Genomic DNA, 21841 nt, shown 5'->3' with positions numbered 1-21841 from the left:
CGGCAGGGGAGGGAGGAGCGAGGGCGGGAGGGGAGGAGGGAGCCGGGCTGGGAGGGAGGTGGGGGGGTGGGGAGGGAGAAAAAGAAAGAAAATATTTTCCGTGTCCCCGCCTGCAGAGTCAGTGTGCGGTTTGGGAGAAAATGTGTCGGATATTTTGGGGCGGTCACGTGGGCGGGCGGGCTCCGAGAGGCCCCGGGACAGTCCCAGCCTAGAGCCCGTGCCCCCCCAGAGCCCCCCATAACCGCGAGTCCCTGACACGGCGACGCTCCATCCCAGCGACCGCCCGACGCCGGGACCTCGGGGCTCCGCGGCCTCCCTTTCCCCTCCCTCCCCCTCCAGGTGAGTCAGGCGGGGAAGCAGGCTCGCCCGCCCGCCCGCCCGCGGACGCCTGGGTCCTCCGGTGAGGTGGGCTGGGGGCGGGCGTGCCGACCAGCCACCGGCTCGGTCCCTCCGAGGACTGGCCACGCTGTGCTCAGGGTTTGAGGGGGGCTTTCTGCCCCGACTTGGGGGTCAGCCCTGATGTGGGAAGGGAACGGGGGGATTTTAGAAAGCTGGGGCTGGGGGCTGGGCTGGGCTTTATGGACCCTTCAGTTTGGTGAGTAGTGGGGGAGAGCATTTGGGGAGGAGGCTTCGGCCGCGGGGGGCGGGGGGGGGGGCTTCTATCCTGCTTTGGCGCTTAGAGAGAGGGAAGACAGGGTCCCCTTCTGCGGGGAAAGGCCACCGCCTGCCCTCCCACAGGCTTCCCCTGGTGAGTCTGTGGGGTGGATTTTTGGTCCAAACTGGTCCAGGTTCCTCCTTCCCCAGCGGAAAAGCACAGCTTGGTCATCAGAAGGGCAAGGAAAAGGTCCGGAGGCAAGGGATCCTGGCCCTCGGGGTCTAGGAGTGTGGAGAGACAAGTGGATACGACAGGGGTCAGTGACGTTCCCTGGGAGCACAGTTCAGGATTCCCGCTCTCACATCCCCAGCCATGGTGTGAGTCTTGGCTCCCTCCAGACAAGGTAGGGGGCTCTTCGGGAGTATTCTTGAGGGGAGCCCCAATTGAACAAGGGAAGAGCAGGAGGACTGCGGCAGGGACCCAGGAGTCCTAGTCCCAGAATCCCACCGACATGCTTCTCTGTCTTGAGCAGTTACAGCCCAGTCCCCTCAACCTGACCCAGTATGTAGGAGGGGATCACTGCAGGTGGCCAAAAGGTCAGAATGCACAGGGGTAAGGGGGCAGTTGAGCCTGAGGAGAGGTCTGCAGGCTAAGAGGCTAAGATAACTATGCCCTTTGGAGCCCACGTCCAGGGCAGCTGCAATCTCAGTCCTCAAGTCTGAGGCTCCCACCCTTTCTGTCACTCCACAGATGCTGAGTTGGGGTTGAGGACCACAGGCAGTGTCACACATCCTTGAGGCAAGGAGAGGACAGGGGAGCGGGTGGAGGGCAGTGTGTGCAGGGTGCCCGGAGCTTGAGTATCCCAAATAGACACACACACTCATGCGCATGCACACATGCTGTGGCTTACAACCTGGTAGGCAGCACAGGGCACACCCCCACCCCGGCACACCCCCACCCCTGGCTCAGAAAGCCACCTAACTGGCACCTCCAGTTCCCCCCTCTGCCCCACCCTGCCCGTGCCCTCCAATGCCCACACACATTCCACTGGCATTGCCTGCCTGCCTGCCTCCTGGGCACTGCCCCTCCCTGGGGCCAGTGGGGTGGAGGGAGGGCACCTGGGGATGAGAGGTGGAGACTCAAGGGTCTGGACTCCCCCAAGGGTGGCACAAGGCCCGGGAAACCGGGGCCACCGCTGCCTCCTGGGGAGCAGGCTGGGGGCCCAGGCTAGAGCAGAGGATGCCTGGGTTCTCCGCCCAGGCTGGGGATGGGGTCATGGAAAAAGGTGGTCGTGTTTATACAGAGGGGAGGGGGGCAGCGGGTGGAGAGCAGCCGACAAGAGCAGCTTTGTTCCAGGCTCTGGAGCGGGCAGGACGGCAAGGAGACACCCCCCCTCCATCCGGCAGCCCCCTTCATCCATGCCCTCCCCTCAACTCCACCTCAGCTCTAAGAGAAGCAGCTTTGTAAGGGCCCCTTTCCCCTAGTCAGCCCCCCCTCTGTCTGAGGTGGCATCTTGGGAGGAGAGGAGTGTTCTCTGCCTTCTACAGGTCCCCCAAAGAACCAAGGCATCCGAGTCCATAGTTTTCCTTTTACTGCCTGTACCACTGTCTTCAATTGCTTGGTCCTTTCCTCCACCCCAGACTTAAGACCCTCCCCTTTCCTTCTCAGCCAAGGCAGAGAAACCAAGGTTCAGAAATGGGATGAATCTGTCTCCTTCCTCTCTTCACTCAACTCTCAAGTCCCTTCTCTGAGGCCAAATAGGAGGAAGGCCAGGGAGACTGGGGCTGTCCTTTGCTCATTTACAGCTCCATTCTTCAGTAAGGACCAGGAGTCTGAGCATCCCTCTCTGGGAAACACGCCCCTCTCCCCCACAGTCCTCCTGCCCCACCCTCAGGTCTCTATTTCCCACCTGGAGATGAGAAGCAGAGACAATGAGTTCTGGAGCACAGGGCCAGTTCCCAGTCTCAGCCAGTCTGGGAAAGATGGGGGGTGGGGTACACCTCCAGGAGCTTCTCACCCTTGGCACTGGAGGGGTTAATCCACCTGGAATGTGGCCCAGCCTGTTGAGCTATGGCCCAGGGGCCTCAGGGGCCCGGACTCCTGGCTCCACCAGGGCTTAACCAGGGATGAGGACTTCAGGGAGTAGGGAGGAAAAGGAGAGGGACTCAGGGGGCTCGGAGCTCAAACCTTTAGGGCCTGAGGAGACACTGGGCTCAAGAGTCCGAGCGTGCCTGGGATATGGGGGTGCTTAGTGAGGGGCAGGAGCTGATTCATGCATCGCGACTGAGTGAAGGGAAGTGGTGTTGGGGTCTGAGTTCCTGTAACCTCCGTGACAGTTTATGCTCAGGAGCTTGAAGGCCAAGGTAGATGAGAGATAGAAAAGAAAGAAAGAAAGCAAGCAGAGGTACAAAAATGCAGAGCTATTGATCCTAGAAGCAAACATTGATGGAAATAGAGGCAGAGATACCGGTCACCTACCTCTGGGCCTGCCCATCCTGTGGTCTCTATGTGTTCCACTCTCTCTTGGTCCTTCTCCACCCTTCTTCATCTCAGTCCAGTATGGTTCTGGCTGGTAGCGGAGGTACCCAGGCTGGGGTGACTCTCCTTCCCTAGCCCCTAACTCCTTAGAGAGGTGGGTGCTTCTGGGACTCCTGGGAAAGTCAAGCTTTCCCTTGTCAGAGCGTCAGGAGAGGAACCACCTGCCTGGCCCTAGGATTCCCATTTCCTCTCTCCCTCTTTCCCCTCCCCCTTCCAGGGGCTCTGGTTAAAAATCTCAGGGGGCAGGCTACGTTTGAGGGAGGGGAGGATGCAGGGAGGGCTTTCTAGAGGAAGAGGGCCCAGAGAAGAGAGAGAAAAGGAGATGGAGAAGCAAAGTAAGCTGAGGACAAGGTGAGGAGCTCCCTGACATCACACCTGGCACACATCTGTGGATTTGAAGGACAGGGAGCAAGAGAGGTTACGGAGGGAGGGATAATTGGAGACAGAGAAAGAATTGGGAGGGGAACCTGGAAGAGGGAGTATTGAGGAAGATAGAGAAAAAAGGAAATGCTAATTCAAAGAGAGGTATGGAGGAAGAGAAGGTACAAAGAAAAATAATATGAGACCCCTATATAGCATTTCATATGTGCCCTCCATTATTCTAAACACTTTACATATGTGACATTGTCTAGTTCTCCAACTACCGTATGAAATGGGCCCTATTATTATTCCCAATGGACAAATGAGGAAACTGAGGCACAGAGAAATTAGGTAGCATGCCTAAGGTCCCAGAGCTAGCCAGCAGTGAGGATCAGTTCAGGTTGTCTGGCTCCAGAACGTTTTGCTAACCTTGCACTATTCTTCTCTCCAGAGAGGTGTAGGGCCCCAAAGCTACAACAGAGGTATGTTTGCTTGCTCCAGGGTGGTAGAGAGTTTGAATCCTGGCTCCACCACTTACAGCCATGTGACTTTAAGCCGGTCACTGAACCTCAGCCTCCACCTCTGTGAAATGGGCATCACAATTCCTACTTCACAGGATTGATGTGAGGGTTCACTCAAGTGTCTAGCCTGGTTGTGGTGCTTAATGGTGACTTCTCAGCTTAGGAATCCTCTCTGCCAGGAGTCCTCAGAGCATCATTCACCTTGGAAACTCAGTTTACCCTTCCCTGGAGAATTCCTCCGAATTTGCATAAGCACCTGCCCTGCCTCCTCTACCGTGTGGTAGATGCCCTGAGCCAGGGCAGGACAAACCCTAGCAGCACGGAGGAAGACTCCAACTGAGGAGGGTCATGGGGCTTGGAACCTCAGAGTGGTCATTCTCTCATCTCTCCTTTTCCTCTCTTTCTCCCTAGGACTCTTGGAGACCCAGTGGGCAGGCCAGGAAGGGCGGGCACGGAGCCTCCCAGGCCAGGGCAGTGGGCATGGGCGGGGGCTGTGGCTGAAGACCTCCCCCGCCCACTGCAGACCCCAGGGGATTCAGCCTCCCACACCGCAGCTGCCATGGCCACCAATAAGGAGCGACTTTTTGCGGCTGGTGCCCTGGGGCCTGGATCTGGCTACCCAGGGGCTGGCTTCCCCTTCGCCTTCCCAGGGGCACTCAGGGGGTCTCCACCTTTCGAGATGCTGAGCCCTAGCTTCCGGGGTCTGGGCCAGCCTGACCTCCCCAAGGAGATGGCCTCTCTGTGTGAGTCTCAGGGATCTTGGGGGTGAGGGCAAGTGGAAACAGGAGGGCATTTGGAGGGTGAATGATATAGAAAATTGGCACACCCCCCCCGTTGGGAAGGCAGGCAGGGACAGGGGTTCGAGCTAATGGAGTAAGTGACAGCAGTGGGAGGGAGGGGGTTTGGAGGTGGAACAGATGTACTTGTTTGCAAATGAGAGGTCTTCTGCTCAAATAGGATGGGAAAGTGGCATGCCTAAAATTTAGGGGTCTAAAATTGCCTCCTGAGTGAGTCATCTAGCAGGGGAGAGCACCTTTGTATGGGCAGCCCAGGGTGGGCCTGGTGAAGTCTGAGGCTGCTGCCTGCGTGCAGGGAGGGGTGAGAAGCCAGGCTGGGAAGCAGAGGAGTCTGGGAGGCCAATCAGCTGACTCTGTGATCAAGAGGTGAAATTGTTCTGAATTAGAGCGAGGCTGCAAAAAGAGGAAGGGTTCTAGTGGCAGGTGCCCAAAGATGTGTGGGGTCAGGAAACTCTCCTGTTGGTTCTAGGGGGGGTGGCAACACTGCTAAGGGGGTGGCTCTTGTACCATAAGTAATCCAGGGAGGTGGAGGGGGTGTTCCAGAAGCATCCTCTCCCCCAGCCATGTGGGTTCTGACTCCTCCTCTCCCCCTAGGTCTGGCACAGTGCCCACATGCTGTGCAGATCCCTACTTGTCCCTCAGGCCTGCCCTCTTTGGGTTAAGCCTTTGAATGCTGACAGCAGGCAAGCCTTAGGCCTCTCCTCTTCCCTGTGGATCCCCTCTCCTCCTACTTGGTAGTTGTTCTTCCTGACCAGGCCATTATAGGCATGGGTGCCCATGAGCTGCAGGGCCGGGATGCTGGGCTCTGTGGGATAAGGGGTCAGCATGTGAGCTGGTGTAGGGAAGGTCTCACCTGGAAAGAAGGGGAGGTGATGGAAGGAGAGACAGAAAGAGGGCAGTTCCAGAGAGACAGAAGCAGAGATGGAGAAGAAAAGACAGAAGAAAAAGACACATCTTTTGTAGCTCCATAAGCTCAGAGAGAGAGGTAGGAGAGGAGGGGCCCTGCCTTCAGGAGGGGGCACTCGGAGGGTTGTGTGTATGTGTAAAGGGGTGACTAGACGGGGCTGGCAGCTCTACTGGAAAGACCGTGCTCATCTGGAGAAGGCGTGTGTGTGTGTGTGTGTGTGTGAAGACCATATGCAGTTGTGTGTGCACAGCATGTCCCTGAGACTCTGCTCATATTCAGAATTCCAGTGTGTGCAACAAAGAGTCAGTGTGAGGAGTGAGGCCATATTTAATAGGGCTGCTGACGGTGTGTCTGGTGTTTGGTGAGGCCTGCTGGTGGCATGTCTGTAGTCCAACAGGGGTTATTTGGGTGGCATGCAGGTGAATAAGAGAGCACAAAGCCCACCTTTTTGGAAACCTCGGCTGGGCTTCCCCTACCTCATTTACACCCCATGAATCTGTCCCAGGGCCTCGGGAGGTGGGAAGGAACCACCCTCCCTACATGAATGTACTTCTTGCACAGAACCATACAACTCAGTCCTCTGGGACTTCATTTTCCCTGTTCAGGGGAGAAAGGAGGGAGAGGAGAAAGAGAATGGTAGTGGGGAGAATGCTGAGAGCTAGTAGCCAGTCCCCAGTGAAGTCCTCCTTGTGCCTCTGCGCTCTGGAGGCATTGAGATCAAGGTCAGGGTTCAAAGTGAGGTCAAGGTAGGGGAAGGGGTCAGACTGGGCTCTATCCCCAAAGGCTGCCCTGAAGGAGGGGGACTGAAAGGAGAAATCCAAGGGAGGAGCAAGAACCAGGGCAGGTAGCTGGGGAGGGTGCGGCTGGCAGCAGGGGACAGGCCTGGGCAGAGAGGTGGCGGTGGGGTGGGGAGGAAGGGAAGGCTTGGGTCTAGACAGCTTGCATGGGAGTGGGGCATGCAGTGCCCAGTGGTAAAGGAGAGGGAAGCAGAGGGGACAAGAGGGGATCCCGGAGTCTGGGAAACTTTCCACAGTGGGAGAGCAGCCGAAGGCTGAAAGAGTGTAGTCTCTCATTTCTCTGGTCCACTGTCCTTCTTTGGCTGGGGCCATCTAATGCATAGGGAGTGGAGGCCTCAGTCTGATGCCAAAGCAACCCTCACATTGAGCCCGTGTCTCTCTTCACTCTCTCTCTCTTAGTCTATGGGAGGGAGGGTCATCTGCGATGGAGTCTGGAACTCCTGGGGCTGGCTCCTGGATCCTACTGCTGGGTCCCTAGCACCTTGGAGACATCCTTGTTGAGAAGGGAAGTCTTGCTCCACCTCTTGGGGTTCTCCAGGGGCTGAGTGGGAAAGGCAAGCATCTCAGAACCTTGTGGCGGAGGAGGGGAGAGGGAAGGGGACCACGTGCTGCCAAGGCAAGCACAGGCCTGTGTGCATGGGAAAGCAGAGGGGTGTGCTGTGTGTGTGAATGCGTGCGCGTGTGCGTGCTCATACATGTGCATGAAACCCCGGTGGCTGTGTGCCTGTGTATCTCTCTACTTCTGAACACTGGTGTGGTGTATGTTTGCTTTATCTAGACAACAGGGAACAGAGTGTGATGGGACGGAAGGGAAGCCTTGCCCTCCTCCTCCTCTTGAGATATCTGTGGTCCTGAGGACCTGGCCCAGTTTGTCCTTTGAACTTGGTGACAGTGTCTCTGGGACAATGAGCCCAGACTGCATCACACGAAGTCACATGGAGAAACTGAGGGCAGGCTGAAAGGCAGAGGAAGAAAAAGAGTTCTACTTAAAAGAAACTGAAAAAGGGAGACTCAGAGACCTAAACCAGATGAGGGAAGTATGCTGGCCAAAAAGGCACAGACACAAAAAGAGCCCAGTCGCTGGGAGAGGCAAGCAGAGGCTGGCGGGTAAGGGTGGCGAGCAGGCGGCAGCGAGGACTCCTCCAGGAAAAAACCCCAGCCCGCTGCCTCCCTCCCCTCCCCTCCCCAGTCTCTCCTGCTCAGGCTCGGGCTCCAGCTCCAGGCCGACACAAACGGGGCTTTGATTGCAACAGGAAACCTCTCCGGCGGGGGGAGCCGGGCAAGCCGCCGCCGCTGGGGCCCAGGCTGCACCCCCCTCTCCTGGCCCCCTACCCGGTCCCAGCCCCCATCCTGCCCAGCGCTCCTCACATCCCTGCTTTGGGCCCCGGCCCTCATTCACACCTCCCTATTCCCCCGCTCTTCTGCTGCCCCCTCCTCCAGAGACCCCTCCTACCGCCCTTCAGGTGGGACTCCCAAGTCGGGACTTACCCTGGGGCGGGCCCTCTTTGCTTTGAAATGCCCCCTCTTCAGTTTTTTCAGGGAAGTTCTGGGAGAAGAGGAGAATTTAGCATGAGGAATTCAGACCCAGTCATTGTCAAGCCTCATCCCGAAGGTGGCAGGAGGGGGAGAGGAGGGGTGCATAAGGAGTTAGCTGTCGGTGCCACCGCAGTCCCTTGTTGGCCAAACTCATCCTTGCCAGGGTAGTAGAGGCTCTGAGGGGTGACCATGGAAGACTCTGAGCGCTAATGGCCTCCTAAGTGGGGGAGGGGTACACTTCTCTTTGCCTCTGGGGCCGTGCCTTTGTGGGGCTCTAGCTGGGAGGGGTGCGCCCTGGTGGTGGGGATCATAGGGAAGGGGGTGAGTCAGGCAGCAGCCCCCCCCCCCCATCCTCCCATCAGGCTGGTGGAGAACATCTGGTTCCCATGAAATGCTAGAAGGCTAATGGGTCTAATTGCTGCAATAAGGGCTGGGGGGACTTTGGGGGAAAAGAGGGGGCACTAGATTCCCCCATCCTCTTACCTTCTCCTCAAGACTGTACTAAGACAGTCTAGAATGGGGGGGCTGGAGTTGATGGGAAGGGTGGGCCTGACACCCTAATGCCTGGTCCTTTCTAGGGCCCCCTCTCCCTGCAATGCCTGGGAAGCACACACAGATGGGTGATGAGGAGTGGGGTGCATCTGGTGAAGAGAAAGGGGGGCTGTTGAGGACTCATGACTTCCTGGAGCCCTCCCCCCACTCCTCCTGTGCCCCACTCCCAACCCCCCTCCCTGTGGCCTGGCCACTTCTGGTTCTAATTACCAACCAGGCAGGCCTGACTTAATTGGGACCTTTCAGATTTCGGAGGGGGAAGGGTGGGGGTGACTGACAGCCTGGAGTTGACTAATCAGGGCTCTTTCCCCCCTTTTTTGGGGGGTACTCCCCATTTTGCACTTAATTTTTTTTTTTTGCCACTGGCCAGATTCTGATTCAGAAATCTGTCACCCTTTTTTCGCAGCGGGGGAGATGGGGCTGGATTCAGAAATGGGGTATTTGGGGTTGGGGGCAGGAGCAGGGAGCCCACGCTGGGTTGGAAAGAGCACTGCATGCCCTCTTCATCCCTGCTTCAAGCCCCCCAGTCAACGCTGCCACCCCGCGCCTCCCCATCCGCCAGCCAGGCCCTCCTTCCCAGCCCTGCCCCCCCGCAATCCCCGGCAGCCACCCGGGCCCCTCCTCTGCGCTGCTCTGGCACCCCTTCCTGCTCTTTATTCTTCCAAACTGGCGCCCCACTCCTGCAGCACCCCAGTGCGCCCCCCACCCGGTACAACAGATTCTTAGAAAAGCGCGCCCCGCCCTGGCCGCCGCAGCCGCCGGGCGGGGGCAGGGGCCGGGCCGGGCCGGGCGGCGCTCCCGCTCCCCCAGCGCTCCCTGTGTGAGCGGCGCTGACAGAGCCGGCTGGGCCGGCCCGCCGGGCGGCCGGCGGGCGGGCCGCGGGGGAGGGGCGGTTTCCGGGAGTCGCCGCCGCTGGCGCTGTCCCGGGGCCAGGGTCCCCGAGTCGGCCCGGCCCGGCGAGGGCAAACTCTTGACGTGGCCAAACCCCCGCCCCCCTCAGCCCAGTCTCTGACAGGCGAGGGCGCTCGGTGCCCGGAAGGGGCAAGCGAGGGACGGGGAGGCGGCCCTGAAGATCTGCAGGGCACTAAGTGTGGCACTGAAGGGGAGAAGGGGCGCTTATTGCCAATGGTGGGGAGATGTGATGGCTCCGAGAACAGTTCATGGTCAGACTCGCAGTTATTGCTGAGGGGGGCACTTGGCACTTTGGGGCAGCTGGCACGGTAGAAACTCCGGGGGAGGGGCGTTGGCACTCAGGAGGGCCATTGCGGCCGAGGCGCCCCTGGCACTGGCGGGGCAGTCTGGGGTGGTAGTTTTGGGCTCGAAGAGTGAAGTGAGGTTGGAGGCAGGGGCCTTGAGAGAGGCGGCGGAGGCGCTGAGGGAGTGTCAGTCGCGGGATGGGGCTGCAGGGACTGGGAGGCAGGCGGCCCGGGACGCGGTGGAGGGAGGACAGCTCGGGCTAGGAGGGGTGGACTCCAGGCTGCGCTGGAGGGGGCGGGGGGACTCCGCGGCGGCGCTGGCGACGGCCTGGGCGGGGTGGGGCGGGGCCGGGTCAGGAGGAGGTGAGCGCGCCCGGCCACCCGCCCCGAGGGGGGTTCCCGGAGAGTTCACGGCGGGAGCGCGCTCCGGCCCTTCGACCGGGGGTGGGGAGGACGGGAAGGAAGGAGGAGGCCGCGCGCGCCGAGCCGCAGGAATGTACTGTTCAGCCCTGAAGCGCGCGCGCGGAGGGAGAGGGAGGAGCCAAGCCTGGGAATGAGGGGGTGGAGGTAGCGCAGGTCCTCCGGCTCGGGAGAACTGCTGCGCTCAGGGAATCTCGATGTTCCCCTCTTCCCGGTCATCCTTGACGTCCCTGCCTGTATTGACTTGAGTGGAAAAGAGAGTCTTGGGGGAGAGGGGGAAAACGAGAAAGAAAATGAGTGTGCTTGGTTCCTCCACTCCTTCCCCCATCCCCGACCAGGGCACGCGCTTAAGTGCAAATGCGTGCAAAGCCTCCTGGCTGTGTAGAGAGAATGCTTGCAAGCGTTCTCCAGAGCCAGGTGTGCTTGCACAAACGTGTGTGCGTCTGTGATTTTATGTGCGTGCAGACATGCATGTGCACTATTGCATATTTGCAAATGCGTGGTACCTGCCAACATAAATGCATGCACGGATGTGTCTAAGCAAGCTCGCGCGCCGCGGCGCGAGCGTGTGTATGTGTATGTGTGTGCGCTCCACTCCCAGTTCTGCTCATCTTGGTGCCCGGCCCCCTTCGCTCTCCAAGCCCCACCCCCCACCCCTCCGGGCTTCGCTTTTACAAAAGGTCTCCCCAGTGCTAGCCGCCGAGGCGCCCAGAGTGAGCCGGACCGCGGCTGAAGCTGCAGCCTCTGCTTTGCGCCCCGCCCAGTCCCTTTCCCCTGCTGGGGATCCCCCTCTTCCCCGCCCACCCCTTACCCCCCATGCAGCCCGGCGCCCTATGCTAGCCCTCCCCCTCCCCCCCTCCAGGAGCGGGGCGCCGCCGGGGGAGGAGGGGGAATCGGCTGCGGGTCCTTGGTGTTCCTAGCACCCAGCTTCCCTCCAAGCCGGGTCGCGATGTACGACTGCATGGAAACGTTTGCCCCGGGTCCGCGACGGCTGTATGGGGCGGCCGGGCCCGGGGCCGGCTTGCTGCGCAGAGCCACGGGCAGCTCCTGTTTCGCCGGACTTGAGCCTTTTGCCTGGCCGCAGCCCGCCAGTCTGCAATGTAGGTACCCGAGCCGGGGGCTAGGGTGTGGGGTGCGGGAGAGGCAACGGTTCACTCTTTCCGTGTGTAAAAGGTGGGACTGGGGTGCAAACGGAGATTCTGACCCTTTCTCTGTCAGGGGCGGGTGTATAGGAAAGAGAGGTACTGGCCCTTTAAACGTGGGGGCCTCAGCTACTCCTTTGGGTGTGTGCAGTAGTGTTTGGAGTGTGTGTGGTTTTTATGGTGGGTGTTTAGCTAGGACCTGTGGTTGATGCCACTCCAGAATTCCTGGGGATAGAGAGAGACCGAGGTGTGTTGGTAGTTTGTGCCCGCAGGTCCCTGGCCCCGAAGGGATATGGCACCCAGGATCGTGGGTGGCGTTTGTAAAGTCCATGTGGGAAGTTCAGAGTGTAAAAAATATGATTTTCAGAGGGTGTGAATCCCTGAAGTGTGCAGCGCCTTGCCTAGGGCGGTGTGGGTGTGAGTGCAGGGGTCTCTCCGCGCAGTGTCGCCCTCCGACAGCGTTGGCAGGTCCGCATGGCCCTGTGTGGGATGTTTGTGGCGTGAGGCCGGGAGGGCGTGTGCCCCTGCGTGGCTGCGGGGGCGGTTTTGGAAAGTGCTGTGTTCGAGCGTGCATCCTGTGTGTTCTCCGTGCAGCGTGGAAGGGGTTGTGCACACCACCCGGAGGAGGCTGGGCTCTGGCGCCCCCCTCCCCCATTTTAAAAAGCAATGTTTGGAAGTGTGTATAGGACTGTATGCAGAGATGACTTTTTCCTATGGCCCCAACGCACACAATTTCAGTAGGAAGCGAGAAGTTTACAGCCAAGTCTCTAGATGGTGGGAGGTGGCCTGGAGGTGGCAGCGGCAGGGGGAGTACGACTACTGGTTCCCCAAATATCCATCTTCCCCTCTCTGTGAAATGGGAGATGCCAGGCCTGGGGCCCTGGAACCCCTTTCCAGAGCGGTAATAAAAAGCTGGGGACTGAGAGGCAGTAAAAATGAAGTCCAGATGAGAGGCGGCTTTGAAGCCTGGGCCGAAGTGCCTGGCGGGCGTGGGGTGTGGGGAGGGGCCGGGAGGAGAGCCTGGAACACCCCCCAAATTTCCCCGGGGCCGAGCCCGCGCTCGTAGTAGCCGGGGTGCGGACGCCCGGGGCCGAGGGGCTTGGGGGCACTGGGCAGGGGCGGCCGGCGGGCGCTGGGGGAGTGCGCGCGCGGGGTCACAGAGCCCCGCCAACGCGCCTCGCTCCTTGGCACTCGGCAGCGCTGTTTACGAGTTCGCCTTTTTTTTTTTTTTTTTTGGTCTTTTGGTTCCAGGGCAGAGCTGCTCAGATTTAACAACTGGGAGACTGGAAGAGGGAGGTGGCAAACAGAAGACCGTACTTCGGGGTGGGGTGGGGCAAGAATTAAAAGTGTGGCATTTAAAGGGCGGAGAAAGCATGAAACTATTGCTTTGCACCAAATCCTTGTGAATTCTTAACCTTCCTCTCCTTGCCCAATAGGATGGGGAATTGGGGTATGCTGGGAGGGGTGCTGAGGTGGAGAGAATCATCTCCCAGGAAGGGATTTGTGGAGGCCGGGCAGGGTCTCTGTCCTTTTTCAGGCCCATGGAAGCCTCTAGGACTTGGCTGGCAGTGTGCTTTTGCGTTTCAGTTTGGACCAGTAATTTTGGCTTCTGGGGTCTTGGTGGGCTTGAGGCCTGCTCCACACACTTTTAGAAAGTACTTTAGACCTGTGTGTCTAAACCAGGGCAGGAAAGAGGTCCTTTGAGGGGAGGGTGGAGTGGTGTGTCTGTGCATGTTTGGCGGCTTTGGTGTCCTGGTGCTGTGTTGGCAGGCCCGGGTGTTTGTCTGGTAGCAGAGCTAGCTGCTTGCTTGCAAATGTGAAGCGGAGCGCTGGGTGTTGTGTGTCAGCTTTATGACTTGTGCCTCCACCTCCACGGTGTGGCTGGAGGGAGTGTGCCTCTGTGCCCACCTGTGTGTTCTGTGCCGGGGTCCTGTTTGGGTATAGAGTGCATTGGTAACATGCCTGCTTTTGTGCCCTGTGTGTTGTTGACATGTGAGTATGTGTGTGTGTCTCCAAGGAGGTATGTGTCAGATTGTGAGTCTGGGCTTCTCAGCCCTGGGCCTCGCAGCTGGGAGCGTTTACAGCCGGTTATAAAGAGTTTGTTTGAAGCTCCGCTCAGCCTGGTCAGGAATTTCCTCAATTTCAGCAATTTGGGCTTTAAAAGGAGAAAAACCCAGAGCCCCCCCACCCCTCCCCAGCGGGGGCCCCTGCCTAGCCCAGGAGTGGCATCCCGATGGTGGGGTCTCAGCCCAGAGCTGAGAAGGGAATCTGAGCGGAGTTGACCCAATTAGCCATTCTCTTTGCCCCCAGATTGACCAGAGCCACTGGGCTGCACTTTAGGGTTCAGGGGGCGGGGGTGTGCCAGAAGGGTGCCGAGAAGGGGTGGCAGCACCACTTAGACGGGAAAAGCTGCCCCCGGGCCTGCCTCCCTGGGGCCCCTAGTCTTATAATTGGCTGGCACTGCCCTATGCCAGTCTGACCGCACCCAGGCCCTTTCGCAAGAGAGGAAATGAGGCAGCGCTCTGCGGGCAGGGAGGGCGTCAGCGCCAGAGTGAGCACCACCCCACGCACTGGCCTGTGGACAGCACATGTGCCCTCAGAGGATGCCAGGAGGGGTCCTGAAAGGCATTCCAGCCCGCCCCACATCTCTCAGCACTGGCCCCTGCTGGAGTCTCCCGCCTCCAGCTCTGAATAGACTCCAGGCACCCTTCTTCCCTCCCCTCCTCGCTCTCCTTTTTCATCGGGGAATCTCACTCCAGCAGGATTCTTATGCTAATGCAGTGTCTGTGTGTGTTGGGGGGTGGGGTGGGTGGAGCTATCCTGGGACCCCAGCATCCTGGGCATTCCTTCTGCCCTTCTGGCGGCATGGGGCCGACTTCTGACCAGGTGGGCTGCAGCGAATTAGAGGGAAGAAGGTCTTCATGAGGTGGGTGCGTGGGCCACTTCTTAGGGAGGGTCTTAGGGTTTCCTTGCATTAACCTGGCCCCTCCAGGTTTGGGCAACAGGTCCTACAGGTTGAATAACTTAGAGGTTTTTCCAGCCTCTGAAGATCAACCACACACCCAAAAAAGGTTTACTCAGCAGCTTCCCGAACAGAAGGTGTCCTCCCTACACGCAGTCTGTGTGGCGAGGGCTGAGACCCCTTTTGAGCTGCAATTGAGTGTTTTCAGGGGACGTTTAGGAGTGAAGACAGTCTCAGAGAGGGTCCAGAGAGAGCTCCCCTCCCCCATTAGCCCTGTTTACCCACTGTCACCTGACTTCTCCCGTTTGCTACACCCCCAACAGCTTGTAGACCTGAGAATCTGAGCGGATACCTCAGTCTCCCCTTCCCCAACTCGTGTGACTCCAGCCAGGCCACTTGGATCTAGTCAGAAGGTCTGGCACTGTGGCGCTGGGCTGTCACTACCCTCTCTTGACCTCAGTTTCTTCAGGTGTAAAATAGACTATTGCATATCCTCTAATGTACTTTCCTGACAGCTGTGTCCCATTTGCTCCACTGTGTCAGTGTGGTTTCTGGGGAAAAGGACATTGTGGTTATTTGGGGCTTGGTATGGGAGGGAAAAGCTTGAGGGTTACCTACCCTGTACTGCTTGAGAGAAAATGAGGTTCTGTTCTACCTACTGCATGTCCCAGCAGGTCATTTAGCCAGGTGCTGGCTCCAGGTGGCCTGTCATTGCCTATCACCCCCAGATCTATTGCCTCATGAGGAGGATGGTGGGAGGTAGGTCACCTGACAAAGATCGACCCATGTGACAGGGAGTGACTAGAGAGTTCAGAGCCGCCAGACGTAACCCCTCTACCCACTCCCTTATTGCTGGGGACACCGAGGCTCAGAGATGTTAACTTTCAGGACGGCTTTGGCCTGGAACTTGGAGAATTGAGCAGTGTCACGTGGCCTCGGGCTGGCACTGTGGTAGGGGGAGACGGCCAGACTCTAGGAGGTGCTGTCCTCGTGGTTGTTTGGGGGTTTCTGGAAGTGTTTATTCTGGGGCTGTACATGGTTGTTGGGACTTAAATCTTTGTGGTGGTGATGGTGTTGTCAGCACTGAGCAGGAGGAAGAAGTGGGAACGGGTGTGTGTGTGTGTGTGTAATGTGGATGCCTGGAGATCTGAGGGGTCCTCCTCCCCTGACCGGCATCACTGATTCCCCCCTCCAGCGGTGGAGACGCAGAGCACTAGCTCAGAGGAGATGGTGCCCAGCTCGCCCTCACCCCCTCCACCTCCTCGTGTCTACAAGCCCTGCTTCGTGTGCAATGACAAGTCCTCTGGCTACCACTATGGGGTCAGCTCTTGTGAAGGCTGCAAGGTGTGTACGTAGTGGGGATGGGCCCATTGGGCACCTGGAGTTACCCGCGTGAGAGCAGAGACCAGGGACCAGCCCAGAGGGGTGGGACAGTGTGTGAGTAGGTATCTCTGTGGGGTGGGAGGGGCTGCTTTGCCCCTAGGTAGTAAATAGATTGGGTCAGGCCTGGGGTAGCCTGCAAGGCCTGTAGGAGGTTGGTACTGTCAGCATCCTGCTTCACTGATGTTCCCCTCACCCCCAACTCCAGGGCTTCTTCCGCCGCAGCATCCAAAAGAACATGGTGTACACATGTCACCGCGACAAAAACTGTATCATCAACAAGGTGACCCGGAATCGCTGCCAGTACTGCCGACTCCAGAAGTGCTTTGAAGTGGGCATGTCCAAGGAAGGTAGGTCCCTGGCCCTGGCCTGGGCAGGAACACTCCTGTCCCAGCCTGTGGTTGCCACCCTCTTCCCACCGCCCTGACCTCTGAGATCTAGCCTGCCCTGGGGTGCTGCCTCCTCCCTGGCCAGTCGTATTTGATTAGCTCCTTTCACCCAGGAGGCCCCACCCCTTCCCATTCGCCCCTTCTCTGAAAGAGTGAATGGGGCTACCTGTCTCACATTCTCCTGTTTCGAGGGGAAGTGGGGCTTGCCAGTCCCCTCCCCATGCTCCCAGGACTGAGCCTGAGGTGGACCTGGGGTGCCCCCCCTTCCCTGCGCCATTGTGCTGCCAAGGCTATAAGTGGATATCCTGCCGCCTGCATATCCTGCCCCCCCTCCCCAGCTCCTGCAGGGTGACAGGAAGGGCAGGATGGAGCCGAATGGCCTGGGGAGGGAGCAGGGGCTGCAGGCCCTGGGTGGGGCTGGGGAGAGCCAGCCAGGGAATGGGAGCTAATGTAGGAGCTAGGGAAACTGAGGCACTAACTAGGGTCCCAGGGAAGAGATGTTCATGATAAGGACTGCGCACATTAGATCAGGGAGAGAGGAGATATCCAGAGGGAGGTTTTGAGCGTCCTGCCCCTCTCTTTGTGCCTCCACCCCCAAGCCGTGCGGAATGACCGGAACAAGAAGAAGAAAGAGGTGAAGGAAGAAGGGTCTCTTGACAGCTATGAGCTGAGCCCTCAGTTAGAAGAGCTCATCACCAAGGTCAGCAAAGCCCATCAGGAGACCTTCCCCTCGCTCTGCCAGCTGGGCAAGTACACCACGGTGAGAAGCGGGCAGGGCCCCAGTGAGGGCAGGGGACTGTTCACCTTGGGGAAAGAGTAGGGCTTGTGTTGAAGGCCATGGTCTGGTGCAGGACAAGGACAAGGACAAGGACAAGGAGGGCATCAGAATGCAGAGGGGAGAGCTTAGGTATTGGCAGAAAGAGGACAGTCTCTAGGGCGGGGCTTAGCTTGCATTCTAACCTGCACTCTGTGCAGAACTCCAGTGCAGACCATCGGGTGCAGCTGGATCTGGGGCTGTGGGACAAGTTCAGTGAGCTGGCCACCAAGTGCATCATCAAGATCGTGGAGTTTGCCAAGCGGCTGCCCGGCTTCACAGGGCTCAGCATTGCTGACCAGATCACTCTCCTCAAGGCTGCCTGCCTGGACATCCTGGTAAGTTAAGCCTCAGGGCCCGTCTCCCCCCACAGCCTGACCCTCATAGGAGACCAAGGAGTTGGTCCACACAAAGATTTCATTCTCTCTCCTCCCCACTCTAATCTGGGACTCCTCAGATCTCCTCTAAGCCCAGGCTCTTTTTGTCTTAACCCTTGTCCCTAAGATCTGCTCCTAGAATTCTGGATGCCTGGCCTCTTTCTGACTTCTCTTCCCTCTCTAACATTCAGATCCTCCATCTCTCTGCCTTCCTCCCCGTGCTGCTTCAAGTTTCCCTCCTTCTGGACCTAACCTCCTCACTTTCCACGTGTACCTCATTCCCTCTTCTCTCCACCCCCATACGCCCCCCTCCCCAGAGACAGCACTAACCCTCCCCCCGGCCACCTCCAGATGCTGCGGATCTGCACAAGGTACACCCCAGAGCAGGACACCATGACCTTCTCCGATGGGCTGACCCTGAACCGGACCCAGATGCACAACGCTGGCTTCGGGCCCCTCACAGACCTCGTCTTTGCCTTTGCTGGGCAGCTCCTGCCACTGGAGATGGATGACACGGAGACAGGGCTGCTCAGTGCCATCTGCCTCATCTGTGGAGGTACGGGGGCGCCCCCTGGCGTTTGCTTGGGCTCCTTTCCCTCCACACCTGACACCTGATCTCTGACCAGGGGAGACCTTGGTACCTCCCCCTGGATTGTTGTACCTGGCCCCATCCACAGACTTCTTATCCAGTCGAGGCACCCCTGCAGCCTGGAACATAGGACAAAAAGAGGGGCAGAGCCAGGGGGAGCTGAGGAGACCCCAGATGCTGGTGCTGAGATGGGGGTCTGGGCAGGAGTGATTTACCAGAGAAAGCCTCTTGCTGAATGGGCTTAGACATGGGGACATGGCCTGGGTGGGGTTCACGGACAATAAGCGAGGGCTGATGGGACAAGTTTGGGTCCTGGAGGCCAGTAGAGCAGGGTCAGTTGGAGATCAGCCACTTGTCACTGTCCTCCCCATCTCTTCTGTGCTTGTCCCCATAGACCGTATGGACCTGGAGGAACCTGAAAAAGTGGACAAGCTCCAGGAGCCATTGCTGGAAGCCCTGAGGCTATATGCCCGGCGGCGGCGGCCCACCCAGCCCTACATGTTCCCAAGGATGCTTATGAAGATCACCGACCTCCGGGGCATCAGCACCAAGGGTTAGTCACGAGTGAGCCTCCCCTCTCTCTTCCTGGAGCTGCTGGTCTCCCAGGTCAGGCAGGTGGACAGGCAGAGACAAGAACAGGGCGGGTGAGAACCAGGTGGCCTACACTGGAATCCTAGCTCTGCCACCTGCTAGTGGGGAGACTTTGGGCAAATTCCTTTACTTTTTGTACCTTGTCTTCCTGTTTGTAAACTGGGCTGTGCTTACATCCACCTCATAAGGTTATTGGGAGGACTAACTGAGTTAACACACAACAGGCTTGGGACTGCATTAAGCTAAACATTGAGTTCCTCAGTTGCAGGAGCCACATTTCAAGGGCTCAGTAGCCACCTGTGGCTAGTGACTACTATGTTGGACAGAGCAGAGATTCCCATAATCACAGAAAGTTCTGTCGAACAGTGCTGATTTAGAAAGATGCCTGGCAGATAGTAAGTGTTTGATAAATATTAGCTATTATCATAAATGTTATTAAGAACAGGGCTAGGAACAACTGGCAAGCTGTGGACATTCAAGGGTGGGGTACCTGAGGAGTGGGGCTGAGAGTTGGGCATGGTGTGATCTTTGAGAAGACAGCCTGACAGAATGGGACGAAGGGACAGCAGGCTTGGCAGAGAAGACAGGTAGAGGAGTGGGCAGAGGAGAGGCCCCCAGGAACCGTGGATTAGGGCGAGGGTAAGCTGGGACAGAGAGGCGGCAGGCCTGTCCTGGGAGCCCCCTGAAGGGAGTCATAGGACAGTTGAGAAAGGTTAGGGCCTCAAGGAACATGTACCTCTGCCCCGCTGAACCTCTTTGCTCCTCCATTACAGGAGCGGAAAGGGCCATTACCTTGAAGATGGAGATTCCGGGCCCGATGCCTCCCCTCATCAGAGAGATGCTGGAAAACCCTGAAATGTTTGAGGACGATTCCTCGCAGCCTGGTCCCCACTCCAAGGCCTCTAGCGAGGATGAGGTTCCTGGGGGCCAGGGCAAAAGGGGCCGCAGCCCCCAGCCTGACCAGGACCCCTGACTTCCCTTGCCATGGGGGTTGGGGCTCCAGGCAGCAGACTGACCATCTCCCAGACACCACCCGTGACTGGAGGAGGACCTGCTCTGCCCTCTCCCCACCCCTTCCAATGAGCTCCTTGTTTTTGCCAAAGTTTCCAGGGATGCCTCTGTGTTCATCCCCTTCCTGCTCTAACTGGCTCTCTCTCCAGTCTTGGGGGCTTGCCCTGCTCCCATCAGTAGAGAGGGCAGAGGGGTGAGCCTGGGTTTGGACTCTAAAATCTCAGCACTGCCCCTTAGGCACCAGGGTCCCGGGCTCCCCAGGGCAAGAGGAAGACTCTGCCATTCCACAGCCCCTTCCTCTGCTGGTGCTTAGGCCTCTGGGAGCAAACAGGAACACTAGAGACCAAAAGGGGGGCATAGGGGGAGGGCTGAGCCCACCCTCTTACCCCTGCCCTTGGTGCCTAATGCTGCAGAACGCACCTGCTGGGTGCACGCTGCCCTCTGTGCCCCATCCTCATGCCAGGTCAGGGTAGGGCAGGCTGGGCCCTGCATTTCCATGGGGGAACAGAGGGTGAAAGGGACAGATGCAGGTCCATTCTGCGCCTCTTTGCTTGGGCCCAGAGTTTCCCTTGTGCCCTCCGTTACAAGCCCTCCCCCAGCCCTATCATGTGCCTTGGGCTCCCCCTGCCCCCCATCTCAGCCATCAGGGGCAGGGACCCTCCTACACTACAGAGGGGCCAGGGGATCCTTCTCCCCCTAGTGCCTTCCCCTCTTGACCCCCAGAGCAGCTTGGCCCAGGGAGAGGGGGGTGGGTGCTGCTTAGCTGATCCCGCCCTGACCCAGAGGAAGCCTCTATTTATTTATTAGCTTTTGTTTACACCCTGGAATTGACCCCTTCCTCCAAGAGTCTTGGGAGGGGGTGCCTAGGGCCCCTGTGACCCCGCCCTTCTTCCTCCAATCCCCAGTTTGTATTTAGCTGCCAAATAAGATTCCCGCTGGCTCCCCTGTTTCTCTGGGGGGTCAGGGTGCTGTCCCCTCCCCTCTGTTTACATCTCCCCTCCACCCCGCTGTATCGCATATTGCTGAGTTTTCTATTTTTGCAAAATAAAGTGATAGAAACTCATGGGATGTGGCTCCCTCTAGGAGGTGGTGGGGGAAATGACCAGCTGATCTGGAGAGGGACTGGGTGAGCTCCTAATCCACTGGCTTTTGTAGCTTTTTCAGAGGAACCAAGTAAATAGGATGCAATGCACCTGGATGGGGGTGGTGGGAGGGTAGGGGAAAGGGAGCCCACAGGGGTCCACCCTGAGTGTCTGGGCCTCCTGCAGCCACCAGTGTGGGTTCTTCGATTGGACCCTCTGGACTTCTGCAAAGGCATGAATGAGCCTCAGAGGTATTTACGCTGCCCCCGCCCCCAGTTATGTATAAGTGCATATCTGCCCCTGAGGACGGGGTTCTTTGAAGTTTCATTTTGTTCTCATGAGGGTCCCCGGCCCCATGGCATCTGAGTTACAGTGTTTCTGTTTTATACAAACCCCTCACTCCGTGAGCTCTCCCACACTCTGTGACCCCGCTATCACCTTATGAGTTACTCCCTCTGCCCCTTCTGACCCCACTCTTCACCCCATGACCTCCACTCACCCTCCAGGCCCCCACTGTTACCTTCGTCCTAGCATCTCCCCTTGCTCCTACATGCCCTTGGCCTCTACCGCTGTGCCCTGCAGTCTGTCTTCCCCTTGCCTTCCGTGACTCCCCTGTGGCTCACCTTCCTCCCTGGGATAGTGCCATGCCTACCTTGTGCCTGGCTTTCTTCACCAGTGACCTGTGCATATGGGAGAGAGAGGTTGAGGATGTGGGAGTAGGGGAAGAGAGAAGAGTGGGGAAAAGCAGAAGAAGAAAGTGAAAGAAGCTCTAGAGGAAACCACAGGGCCTATGGGGAAGAGGGGCCGTTGCCATGGTAAACCCTAGTTGTGGGGGAAGGGTAAAATGTCCCATAGCCCGAGGCCAGCGGAAGTCCACCAGAGAAGGACCCCCTTCTCCCCAGTTGCTCCTCCCAGCAGTACACACCTACACCCCACCTGACACTGACTGAGCACCTACCCCGAGATGGGCACTTTGCTAGGTGCTGTGGTTTCCGTCAGTCCCTGCCCGCAAGGAGGGCCCCTTCTGGTGATAGAGGTGACAGACCTGGGAACACAGACCTCATGTCCAGTTCCTTCTCAAAGTTCCCTGTGGTCAAGTGTGGGCCCCAGGGTGAATATTTCCCACGACTCCTTCTCCCTACAGGTTCCATTCTCGCCCAGGTCCGGCTGCCGTTCCGGCACTTTCCACTTCTCCCAGTTGGCCTCCTCCACCCCTTTCCCAGGCTCCACCACTGTCTTGGTTCCGTGGCCCCCCAGTCTCCTTGTCTGAGCCTGGGCCTGGGCC

The 21841-nt window shown here is 58.4% G+C and overlaps 1 protein-coding gene and 1 long non-coding RNA gene across 7 annotated transcripts; one reads left to right on the top strand and one right to left on the bottom strand.

Moving 5' to 3' along the window:
- Positions 1–61: 61 nt before the first annotated feature.
- RARG (retinoic acid receptor gamma) lies at positions 62–20537 on the top strand. 5 transcript variants are annotated; one of them, XM_070495058.1, is made up of 10 exons: positions 111–339; positions 1346–1393; positions 4426–4757; positions 15519–15667; positions 15912–16053; positions 16692–16852; positions 17068–17244; positions 17635–17839; positions 18267–18425; positions 19237–20537. In XM_070495058.1, the coding sequence occupies exons 3-10, from the start codon at positions 4574–4576 to the stop codon at positions 19434–19436; spliced, it is 1377 nt and encodes a 458-aa protein (XP_070351159.1). In that variant the 5' UTR covers positions 111–339; positions 1346–1393; positions 4426–4573; the 3' UTR covers positions 19437–20537. The 5 variants fall into 5 exon arrangements, with proteins under 5 accessions (XP_044612143.1, XP_044612144.1, XP_070351159.1 ...); XM_044756208.2 differs by lacking the exon at positions 1346–1393 and having other exon boundaries at positions 62–339; XM_070495057.1 differs by lacking the exons at positions 111–339; positions 1346–1393 and adding an exon at positions 347–595.
- Positions 17855–21289, bottom strand: LOC139041639 (uncharacterized). 2 transcript variants are annotated; one of them, XR_011497152.1, is made up of 4 exons: positions 21209–21289; positions 18404–18466; positions 18088–18287; positions 17855–17991 (listed from the first exon to the last, which is right to left on the bottom strand). It is a non-coding gene; the product is annotated as an uncharacterized lncRNA (long non-coding RNA). The 2 variants fall into 2 exon arrangements; XR_011497151.1 differs by lacking the exon at positions 21209–21289 and having other exon boundaries at positions 18404–18535.
- Between the last annotated feature and the right edge of the window lie 552 nt (positions 21290–21841).

This window comes from Equus asinus, chromosome 22 (assembly GCF_041296235.1).
Source record: "Equus asinus isolate D_3611 breed Donkey chromosome 22, EquAss-T2T_v2, whole genome shotgun sequence".
Taxonomy (NCBI): Eukaryota; Metazoa; Chordata; class Mammalia; order Perissodactyla; family Equidae; genus Equus; species Equus asinus.
This window is presented reverse-complemented; position numbering and strand designations above follow the sequence as displayed.

Excerpts from the sequence above, each read along its gene's own strand:
- RARG (XM_070495057.1), top strand. Across the intron at positions 16,853-17,067 it reads AGCTGGGCAAGTACACCACG|AACTCCAGTGCAGACCATCG; the intron begins GTGAGAAGCGGG and ends CACTCTGTGCAG. Across the intron at positions 18,426-19,236 it reads CCGGGGCATCAGCACCAAGG|GAGCGGAAAGGGCCATTACC; the intron begins GTTAGTCACGAG and ends CCTCCATTACAG.